This window comes from Plectropomus leopardus, chromosome 10, assembly GCF_026936395.1.
Source record: "Plectropomus leopardus strain MGB_pleo_1.0 chromosome 10, ASM2693639v1, whole genome shotgun sequence".
Lineage (NCBI taxonomy): Eukaryota > Metazoa > Chordata > Actinopteri > Perciformes > Serranidae > Plectropomus > Plectropomus leopardus.
This window is the reverse complement of record NC_142185.1, coordinates 28,781,589-28,793,700: the sequence shown is the minus strand read 5'-3', so window position 1 is coordinate 28,793,700 and position 12,112 is coordinate 28,781,589. Positions and strand designations below refer to the sequence as shown.

The 12,112-nt window shown below is 38.3% G+C and overlaps 1 protein-coding gene across 8 annotated transcripts in view; it reads right to left on the bottom strand.

Moving 5' to 3' along the window:
• Positions 1-12,112, bottom strand: part of itprid2 (ITPR interacting domain containing 2) — a 52,008-nt gene that overhangs the window by 29,945 nt on the left and 9,951 nt on the right. For all 8 annotated transcript variants that reach the window (XM_088083510.1, XM_042494377.2, XM_088083513.1 and 5 more), the window contains exons 3-6: positions 10,004-10,174; positions 7,525-7,567; positions 4,616-4,665; positions 4,276-4,329 (exon numbers count right to left, since the gene is read on the bottom strand). In XM_088083510.1, the coding sequence (XP_087939636.1) occupies positions 4,276-4,329; positions 4,616-4,665; positions 7,525-7,567; positions 10,004-10,174 (318 nt within the window). The remainder of the gene's footprint in view (positions 1-4,275; positions 4,330-4,615; positions 4,666-7,524; positions 7,568-10,003; positions 10,175-12,112) is intronic.

Genomic DNA, 12,112 nt, shown 5'->3' with positions numbered 1-12,112 from the left:
GAAAAGTGCATTTTCAAATAAGAAATCATTTACTTTTAAAATATCACTGTCACTGTTAATTCACTTTTTATTTCTTTGCATGAATTGAATGAATGTTTAAAAATGATGATAAAGTTACTATAGCTGCCTCCAAAGAACGAGCGAAAGCCGCTGCTCAGCGACAGCTGAGAGGCAACCAGCGTGAATAAACAGCATGTGGATCAGCATGTTTTCACATCTAACTCGGTGAATTAAGGGTTTATTTCGAGTAGGTGATTATTGGATTACTGGACTTACTGAAAAGATGACTAACAAGACTAAGACGGTGTTAGTGAGTTTTATTTTTGTTTCTGTCGAGTTTGAATGAAGTGAAGAAACTTTGATAGGTTTACAGATGTATTTTTCTGCTTAATAAGTAACGTAAGTGTAAGGACAGAGTTCTCAAACTAATGAATGTGACACAGTTTACAGCTCAACCAGCATATGTTTTCACCACTGTAACCAACAGCAATCACCGTTTTCTTCTATACTGGTCAAATGACCATGGCAATCAATTCAATGTCCTTTCTATTGATTTTATTTCTATGGTTGTGGTGCGCAAAAATAAAACAGAACACAAAATTTAGAGGCAGCCGGAATATACAGACACTAAGGTTGAAAGTTTTAAGTCATACCACACTCCAAATACCTACACAATACTCTAATATTATATGAAATATAATGATGACTGATCATTATTATTATTATTATTATTATTATTATTAGTCCAAACAGGCTTTTAAGATACCACTATTTAGAAAAAGAGTCCTGCACATCAAAGCTTTCCAATAGTGATTGCACTTTGCCAGCACATGACACAAAAATGTAGGTCATGCTGTACCAAAAACAACATTCATGAGAACTTGGGCGAGGTGTTTAAGTGTTCGCACTGAGCAAAAAAATTCAACCAGGTTTGGGAAATCAAGCGCGGGGACCGGTCAGACATTACAACAGAAGACAGACTCATTTGTTAACTAATTCTTTACGCTGAAATAATGAGGAATTCATCATTACAGCATCAGATTTGAGTGAGGTGTTGCTGTATTCTTTCTTAGTGTGTATGAAACTTAACTAAAGTGAACTGTAAGTGAATACTGAAACTAAAGCGCATCAGAAGCTGCTGTTCCTGGACAAGGTGTCTCCAATAAAATCTACACAACCTGCGGCCTCTCAGCATCAACTCATCAGCATCTATTCAGTCCCAAATTCCAACAGCTGACCCTCTGACCACACACACACATACATAGAGCATTCCCACATGCCAGTGTTCAATGCTTCAACATAAACTCATTACCGTCTATTGTTAACTCAAAAACACATAAACCCTCCTGCTATAAGAGCCATTATTGGTGTATTCAGAGCAGTTTAGAGGTATGATGAAAACACACACACACACACACTCAGAAGACAGTCAGTCATGCATGCAGTGTGTTTCCACACCTCTGTGATTGTTGACTTTTCCCCTCAAAAGAAGAAAAAAACTGAGGACTGAGGAATGAAGATGGAGCGGTGTATCGTTGTGTATCAGACCGCGTTCTGTTGATTCTGCTGACACTGTTGTGTTTGTCAGACATCTTCATTTACACGTGATCAGACTACATTCTCATTACGTCGAAGGAATGTCTGCACAACACACAAACGATCGAATAATACTAATGACGCTTATGATTAGTCATTTCTTCAGAAGCTCTTTGTGAATGTAGAAAACACATTATTCTAATGCAAATTAGTCAGTTCCATAAAAAAAGATTTATTTTCAGCCTTAACATAAACCACAGCCAATGTGAGGACACTGCGAGCCGCTTTTGTTTGACAGAGGAAACTATCTTGAGCCTCACTGATGATTTGGCAGAAGCACTGAGCTACATTAAAAAGTCACAGCATGTCAGCTCTGCTACAGGGGCTGTACTCACAAACATTCAGAGAATACTTTTAGAGAGCTCTTAAGTGAGTGTAAACATTTCTAGCAAGAAGTCCTAACTTAGGAGTGATTCAGTAAAATGCCCAGAGCAACTCTGTGCAAGAAAGTGACAGAAACTTTTATCTTAGTGAGGGGTTGTGGCTGATCCTGTTGCTAGATATGATGCATTCTTTAAACAGATGTGATTGGTTGTCACAGACGCAGCCTTTTGTGAGCCTGCAAGGTGAGGGCACCCAGTAATAATGAAATGAACTGTACTACTGTATGAGACAGTGAGAGCTCTGTTTTTGTGATCACACTGATGCAGTGCAAAATGTTTCATGTTTCAAAAACATTAATGTTGTGATCACTTTATTTCTGGTGTTGTATTGTTATTGCGTTGGGTGGTAGATGTGACTGATTTCTGATGAAACTGACCTCAAACATTGCCCCTGCACTATATAGTTTGTGGCGTTTCATTAACTCATTTCCATCCGGCATTTAGAGAATATTTCTCCTTCCTCTTTTCTTTTCTTTCATTTTCTCCTCTGATTAACTCTTAAGCCTCTATAAAGTCCTCCTCACCACTTCTACCAGTTTTCCCTCCTAGCAGCTCACTTAAGGGCTAAGACACTTTGTGAAGAACTTTTTATCTTTACCAGGACCTAGTCCTATCTTTAAGAGGAAATTCTTTAACATAAAAAAAAAAGAATTTTCCAAGAATTTCGTCACTAGAAGCAACTCGAGTACAAGGAAGCTTTGTGAATACAGCTACAGGTCTGCACTGCGCTGGGATTTTATGCTACTGTAAGTTTTTTGTAGATTGCACACTGTTCTATACATTGCACTGCATCTGTGAAATAATGCATGAAACTCTGATCATCTTTTGCACTTTACTATACCAATACCCTCAATCTCACTACTACCTGAAGTCTTTCTTGCACTATAACTGATATATTGCACTGATATTGCACGTATCACACATTTTCTTTGTACGAGGGAGCTACAAATGTATTCTATTATGTAATCCTGTATTGTCAGCCCATTCTCACTCTCAGCTCGTCAAATACTGCCGCTTTGTCAGTGATGTCAGCTTTAGACACAGATGCACAGAGGCACATCAATTTAGAGGCCGCAGGCAACAATGCATTGTCAGTAGACGCCTGTGTCAGACACAGACGCACAGAGGCATCCCTTGAGGCAGTGTGATTCCCAGCAGTTTATCATACCAGTCATAATATACAGAGCAAGGAAGTATAGTGGAAGGGGGGTGGATGAGTCAAACAAACTTTGGGCTTTCACCTGGGAGCCTGCTGTTCATTTCCCATGTGAATTTTAAGCTTTACCATGATGATTTTTTCTGAACATAACCACAGACTTTTGTTACCTAAAACTAAGGAAATAAAGCTAAAAATATGTTTGACCATAAACAAATATTTTATAAAATATTATTATTTTACAAGCAGAAACTGTATTTCCTACGAAAACAGAAATTATTTTTGAAAAGACACAATGTATTTAAACAACCATTAGTTAACATGTGGTCCATAGATGTCCAAAACAGATACAGGAAGGCGCCTACCACATCATGTTTAGACATGTAGGTCCGCTGACAAAGCTGCGGTATTTGGCACATTAGGATAAGAATGTGATGGTATTGTATGATGACAAAACTGAACCTTCAGCCTTGAACCTTAGTGAATTTTCACAATAAAATATACTTGCATCTGTTGACTTAAGCCTGTCAAAGTCCATATTCGTGACACTGGCCGCTACTTATAGTTGGACCACATTAACATCGGATAGTGATTACAAACCTGACCTGTATCACACTCAACACGTACACTCACTGTTCCTGTTAAATAAAACCTACCTATAATGCATGCACTGATAAATGCTCTGATAAGACACTTCTTCTTTTCATGTATCTGTTTTTTATTGTTTCCTGTTGCCACTCTGTCTTAGCACGATGTGTTATTATATTATTTGTTTATGGAGATATAGGTTTTGTTGAGGTAGAAATAAGTATTAAAATCCCTTGTCCTCCATTTCAGTTACACTTTCCTATTTCCATTGTTTGCAGTTAATTATCCGATCAGGGCTTTCTCAATTACTAATTCTTACAGTCAAAGTTTTGGGTAAAGTCCAACCCATATCCACCTTCTCATCTGACTCTGGGTAAGATGGAGAACAATATGATTTTATCAAAATGTCAAAGTGTTCGAAGTCAAAGTCAAAGTTCCTCAAGTTTGCATCAAAAGTTAAAACACAGGATTAGCAGAGCATGAGGGGAACTGGTAACAATGAGCAGAAATCTGTAATCTTGTTTGTATTGTGAGTTTTTTATATGTACTGACCTTCAGCTCCCAGTGAAAGGTCATCTTCAAAGCTGCAGCCGTTCTTCAGCGGTCCTGTTCTCACACACACACACACACACACACACACACACACACACACACACACACACACACACACACACACAAAGTAGTTCAGTTATGAAATCCTTCGGTAACATATCCATAGATACATAGGGAAAGAAGAATTTTTCTACCGATTTTGACAAAAGCAAGCAAAGCAAAAAACAAAACCCTAACTTTTTTGTGGTTGCAAGTATTTAATCATAAATCTCCAGAATGTGTCCAGACAGGTTGGGGTATTCACAATGAATATATAAACAACACAGACTATGTGGATTACCTTTGCTGGGAGAAGCAGTCTGGTCATCTAGAGAGGCTCCAAGGGGAGTCCTGGACAAGAGAGAGGGAGAGTTATAAACCGACCATTAAAAACATCCAACAGACTGCCAGTTTGTGGGCTAACATAGAAAACATTTTATGCCAAGACGTTTCACCCTTAATCCTCATCTACTGTCATTTTACAGCTACATTACCATCTTAAAAAACCTTTAGGTGCAGTCCTTACCAGAGCTAGATTTGCTAATGACAAACCAGGCTACACTATCTACACTAGAATAACACCTGGTCAATAAATAATAATAAAGACAATTCATCTGAGACTAATTCCTGGATGATAAAAAAAACAACTATACCAGCAAACCAGACTACATTAACTATCACATTCTGTTAGGCTGAGGCTTAAGTTTCTCAAATTGCTTCTGATCAAGACATGGCTAAGTATACCAGGACTAAAGATAACAGTCCAAATCTAATGTGGCCAACTATGCCAACATTAGTGCCTTTATAACAATCCTGGGCTAACTACTAGTCCGACTAAGATTAACAATCCCGATGTAAAAAGTAACTGCCGGCTCAGACTAAGTAAAACAGGCTAACTGCCTTTTGGGCTAAGGCTTCGTAAGGCATGCTAGCTTCCTGTCAGGCTTAGACTAAGTAACACAGGCAAACCGTCTGCTGGGCTAGGGCTATGTTGCACAGGCCATCTGCCGGTCTGACTAGGGCTAAGTAACGCAGGCTAACTGCTTGTAGGGCCGAGGCTGAGTAATGCAGGCTAATTGACTATTGGGCTACAGCTATGTATGCAAGCTAACTACCTATCAAGCTTTGCCTAAGTAGCACAGGCTAACTGTCTGTTGGGCTACGGCTAAATCGCACAGGCTAACTGCTTGTCAGGCTGAGGCTAAGTAACACAGGCTAACTGTCTATCAGGCTAAGTGCTTGTCAGACTAAGGCTAAGTAACACAGGCTAAGTGCCTGTGAGACTAATGGCTTTTCAGGCTACGCCTAAGTAACACAGGCTAACTGTCTATCAGGCTAAGGCTAAGTAACGCAGGCTAACTGTCTATCAGGCTAAGTCTAAGTAACACAGGCTAACTGTCTATCAGGCTAAGGCTAAGTAGTGCAGGCTAACTGTCTGTCAGGCTAAGGCTAAGTAGCGCAGGCTAACTGTCTGTCAGGCTAAGGCTAAGTAGCGCAGGCTAACTGTCTGTCAGGCTAAAGCTCAGTAACACAGGCTAACTGTCTATCAGGCTAAAGCTAATTAACACAGGCTAACTGCCTGTCAGGCTAAGGCTAACTATCCCAGGATAACTCCTGTCAGCAGGCTTCTTATGGTAGTCCACTTGATCAGATCAGACTAAATATCCAAGGCTATATCCTGGTTTGGTACCCATCCCAGGTGGGTTTTACTGACCAGACTAGTTGTCCCAGGCTAACTAGCTGACAGATCAGGCAAGTTGACGCTAACAGTAAACTAGCGGGTCTGAGCTGCTGTCTGCAGCCGGACGCTGGGAACACTGAGCTGTTACACAACCAGCCACTCTTATCAATGGGACAAACTTCATGCCACCATTTAACACACACACACACACACACGGTTGTATAACAGTGCGCAGCCGCAGTGTTTGCTAATCCTCCCATTTTCGACCAGCAGCCATGTTGGCCTCAAGCCCCTGTCCTGCAGCGGTTGTTATAGTAACCTGTGATTCTGATTCTGCTTCATGTTACTATGGTGACATTATTTTTGACACATCAGAGCGCTGTAGAGCCACAGGGTTGTGAGTGACAGCAGCTAAAACACTGTATGTGTGACAACAATGTTGACTTAGCAGGAGAAACCCCTCCTCTGTTTACTCTCTTTTCTTTCCGTCTTCTGTCTGCTTCTTCCTGCCTCTTTCTTTCCTTCTTTCCTTCTTTCTTTCGCCTGAACAGCTCTAGGTGCCCTATCTCTGGGCGTTGGTTGGCGCTCTTTGTGTGTGTGTTCTGTGTGTTGTATGTCTAGGCGTTGGCTTTGTGTCGGTTCTACGTCAGCCGCTGATAACACAGCCACTAAACACACACACGCACCTTCAGACACCAGGAAAACATCAATAAACCAGTCAGCAAGAAAACCATTTAGCCACTCAACCAGTCAGTCACAATTTTAACGACACAGTCATTTTTTTCATCCCAAGTCTGTTTACCATACATTGCTGCTGATCATTTTCTTATCATCCATAATTTTTAGGATTGATCGTCCTCCTTCTATGGAGTCACTGATTTTGGTTCATCAATTAGCTACAGTCAACATTTTGTGAGACTTATTTAAGTTATCAAGTGCAAATTGATGTGAAAAGTCACAAATGACATGTAGTAAAATGGGCTAAAACAAGACACTCAAACACAATGCTTTGGTCCTTCAACCCTTTGAAACCTAAACAAATTGTCTTGATTTCTTTCAAAAAAATTGGAAGAAGGCTATGAGCAACAAAAGATGAAATTACCTAAAAATTTGCAAAAAAAAAACTTTTTTTTAAAGTGAAAAGTACAAGAAAAATACCTGAAAATTAGTATAAAACAAAAGAAAAACAAAAAAAGAAAAAGGAAAATGACCTGGAAAAAGTGCTTTAAAATTTAAAATAATTGTGTGAGATAACTTTAAATGTGTTGTTATGATCATTATAAATATAGTTTTTCCTAAATCTGTTCTTTTTCCCCTCGCTCTTTAAAAATTATTTTCCAAATCTACTTATCTAACAAATCTAACAAAGTTGCTCATTGCTTTTTTCCCATGTTTTTGAAAGGCATTGCACCCATTTGCTCATGGTTCAAATATTTAAATACTTTTGAAAGGCATCTGAAAGCAGCACAAGAAAAGTGATGTCATTCCAGGTTTTAAAGGGTTAATCAAGAGGTGAATGGCTACTGTACCTGCATTCAATCAGCCAGCTGGCGATCTTGTTGGGAACTCGCCCTGACAGAGAGAGACATATGAGCATGTTAGCGCAATAAGCCGGCAGATGCAGTGTGCAACAGTGGTTACGACATGCTATAAAAGCTTGACAGTGGTGCCAGACTTCAGGATGTAACTCAACATCTCAGCTGATTACACTCATGGTGTCAGCAGTTCCACTGCAGTTTACATAGAAATGACCCACAATTTAGTTTTCACATTCACCAACTGTTGCAGCAGCTATTCATCATTTTTGTTATCGTTTATTATGCATATTATTTTTCCAATTAGTTTGGCGAGAAATGCTCATGAAAGTTTCCCTGAGCTCACTGTGAGGACTTCCTTTTTTTTTTTAAGAGCTGGAACCAGTAAATGTTTGGCATTTTTGTTTAGCAAATGGCTTAAACAATTACATAATGATCAAAGTCAAAGTATCTAAAGATTGTTTACAGTTTAAAAAAGTAATGCTCTCAGTGACGTGAGAGGATTTCACATGTTTAAACAAGAGTCTGCAGCCACACAAGTGGCTTTATGAGGATGTACTTAAGGACAGCTGCACTTTGAGCTAAAGGCTATAACCATCCTGCTAACATGCTCACAGTGACAATGAAAACATGCTGATGTTTAGCAGATATAATGCGGATGGGACGCGTGGCAAACTGAAAACTCAAAGCACGTATATACATTTTTTATTAAAGATGGTTTCTGTCACTCGAGGTAGTTCTGATCACCCTGATGCATGTGCAAATGTTCGTTTAAATTACTTATTTAATCTTATTTAAAGGGAATTTGACGTCATTATTGACATCTATGAGTGCCAATTAGTGAGCTTGCAATCAATGGCGCTGCTCGCAACTGGTGGGACAGGTGTAAGGGTGAGAAATCCACCATGTCATCCATCTTTTTATACAGTCTGTGATAGTAATACATCCATTGCATTCTTTTGCTTGAGGTCTGATTGATGCTCTTTTAATAAGGTCATCTTGTTGTGCTCTCCTGTGCAGTGGCACCTGACTGGAGAGTAAGCACCACCTGATGTTTACCTTATTGAACAAACTCCCAATATTTGCATAACAGTAGTGCATGTGAAGGCATGTAAATTTTCTTTTGTCAGTTTTCCGAAATTTGGTTCAAATTAGCGCTGCATTTGAACGGAAACCCAACTTATGTTGTGATACTAAGTTATGCTTGATTTCCATGATATAGTAATTTATCCATTCTGTCCGCCCACCGTACATTACACCTTTTCCTTCTTCTTTCATAATATCTTGATACCGTATGCAAAAAAAAAAAGAAACTGTTTTTTTTTTTCCTCCATTCACTTGAATACGGTCAGTTTTTTAATGGACATTAGAGGAACTGCAGCTTAACACTGCGACATGAGAGCTTGAGTTTTTGGAGCCACACGATACAAAACCATCGATATTCAAGAATTTCAAAAATCCAAAATAAACAAATTCACCAGTATGTGTTTTACTTTATCAAAAATAAACCAAAACTAAAACTGTCAGTGTTCTTTGTAATGGAGACACTTGGCAGGTTTCCATTAACCCTAATGTTGTGCAAATTGAAATTGTGACACAAAATACGCCTAATGGAAACAAGTCAATTTCGAATGAAAAACTCCTGTTTGCAACAAAATTTTTTTTACACATGCATTAGGTGGTATTTCAGGCAATTTGAAATAGCCACATTTCGCAAAACTGCAATGGAAACACTTTTTTTCTGTTTTACAGGTCACATGATGGCTATGCGCTTATCAGTAGGAACTGGCTCCCTCGGGCGTGATGCAGCAGGTGCTACCAGAGGTGTTATTGCATCGCATAACTCTTCAAAAGTTGAGCAGATCATCCTTTTCAATCCACAATTCCTCTGTGAAAACCTGAACTATCACCTCCCAGAAATCCCTCATAATGTGGCTGCTCCCACCTATAAGGGGCTTGCCTTTCCATAATCACTCGGACGCCTAAGTCACCTTGGATTGGAAATAATAACGGATAGTGCGCTGGCTGCAACAGAAATAAACCTGCTAATGTTTTGAACATCCATCGCCATGCTTCTTGGAATATTATTGCAAGAGAAATCGCACACTATCACTCAATGGACACACATTCTTGCAACTGAGTTTTACTGACATTTCAAAAATATCACTTAAGTTGCGCAAATCTGTTATGTTATGGAAACCCACCTACTGTTCCTAAGTTACAGCACACACTCTCTTCCATCTCTCTTTCTACCCTGCATATTATTGTTTCTTATCAACCAACATACAGTGATACTTACATAACTGTTATAAGATAAAAACGTCTGATAATGCGCTGTATTCAACACTGACTTTAAGTGGTTGAACTGGTTTGAGTGTACAGTTAATGTGAATATTTTGCTTTTTAAGAAGACAGTTACCATTGGAAATTGTTAAAGTATCCCCAGTTACAACACTGGTGAGCTCAGTCTGACCTGGTTCCTCTGAGGGACTCTCTCTCTGCTCTTCTCCATCCCTCTGGCTCTGTTGGGACCCCTCGGGGCCACAGCTCTCTCCCTCTGATTCTTGCCAGATGGAGTCTCTGCTCTGGGCCCAGGCCCGGCGCCGCAGACACGCTAAGCTGCAGTCCGACTGCACTCTGGGATCTGAGGATCAATCAAGCAAACAATCTTTTAGACAGCCTGACTACTATGAAGTGATCAATCAGGTTTGGCAGGTATTCAACTTGACAGACAGAAACTACAACTGATTGATTACAAACAAACACAGCAGGTGAGTCCAGCTGAGTGGTCGCACACATCAGTCCTCCTCTGCGTATTAGGGCTGCACAATTTATCAAAATATTATCCAAATCGTAAGAGCTGCAAATTTTTGATAAAGATAAAATATTTCATAACTTAAACAAAGCACTATGGTGCTACAGAAATGCCCCGGCCTACAAATCATGTTCTATACATAAGGGAACATGCTTGTTTGGTGCAGACTCAAGCAAAAAACACATCATCATCATCATGCAAAATGCAAAAATAACCATTACCAGTAACACCCCAACTCATATTGCAAATGCAGTTTCTGCTGTAGTGATTTTGTTTTCATACTGTGCAGCTCTACTGCATATCTAGGTCACCAAACTGTTCTTTTCAATCACCACTTTGATAAGGAACAATAAAGACATGACGAAGGGCCCAGCACTGATGACAATTTAATATCAAATTGAATTCCGATATATAAAGACTCAGAGTAGCAGTAAGATAAATATATAACCCGAGTCCCCTAAGGTTCAACTTTGATGAACTTTGACGAATAAATTTGCGCTATCAAACAATACAAAGTCTTTAAAACCAGTGACTCATAGCCTTTTTAAGTTAGTCAGATGAAGTACTCCTTTTGCTAACATGTTCCAAATATGTTTTCCGATTTTATTTAAATTAGATGTTGATACTGTATTGTTTGCACTCATACGCCTCCCACTACACAGTGTCAGAAGCTGCATCTTTCAATCATTTGTCCATTACTTTTAGCTAACTTCCAACTGATTATGTATTACTTTCAGCTAGGTATTCCAAATATTTACATGTTATTTTAAGCTAACTATTTTTACTGTTAATCTGCTACTTTTATCTTGCCATTCAAACTGCTTATCCGTTACTTTAGCTAATCATTTTAACATTACATTAAGTTATTTTTTAAACTGTTTATCTATTAATTTTAGCTAATTATTTTAACTGTTTGTGTTATTTGTGCTAACTATTTTAACAATGTATGTTACTTTTAGCTTACTATTCCAACTGTTATACATTATTTTTAGCTAACTATTCCAACTGTTTAACAATTACTTTAAGGTAACTATTCCAATGATAAAAACATTACTTTTAGCTATTTTAACTGATAATACGCTACTTTTAGCATATTTTTCCAACTGTTTATCTGTTCATTTTTAGCTAACTTTTTTAATTGTTTCTACCTTTAAGCTAACAATTTTAACTGTTCTTCCGTAACTTTTAGCTTACTATTCTAAGTAGTTTATCAGTTACTTTTGACAAGTTATTTAAACTGTAAACGTTTTTTTTTTTACCTTACTTTTAGTAAATGATTCCAACTGTTAATCCGTTACTTTTAGCAATCCATTCCGACTGCTTAACCGTTACTTCTATTTCAACTGTTTGTCCGTTACTTTAAGCAAATTTTTCCAACTGTATTCTGTTCTGTTTAGCTAACGTAAATCATTTCAACTGTTTGTCCATTATTTTTAGCTAACTATTTCAACTGATTGTCAACTACTTTTAGCGAGCAAATGTTTTTCAATTACTTTTCGATTATCATTTTAACTGTTTTTAATTTTGGCAAAATATTGCAACTGTTTATAAGTTTCTTTCAGTGAATGTTCCAACTGTTTCTACATTGCTTTTAGCTTACCATTTTAACTATTTGTCCATAACTATTAACTAATAATTCCAGCGGTTTATCTGTTACTGTTAGCTAACCATTCCAAATATCTCTTTATTACTTTAACTATTCTGCTTCTCCTTTACTTTTAGCTAACTGTTTGTTACTTTTAGCTTACTATTCCAATTGTTTATAGG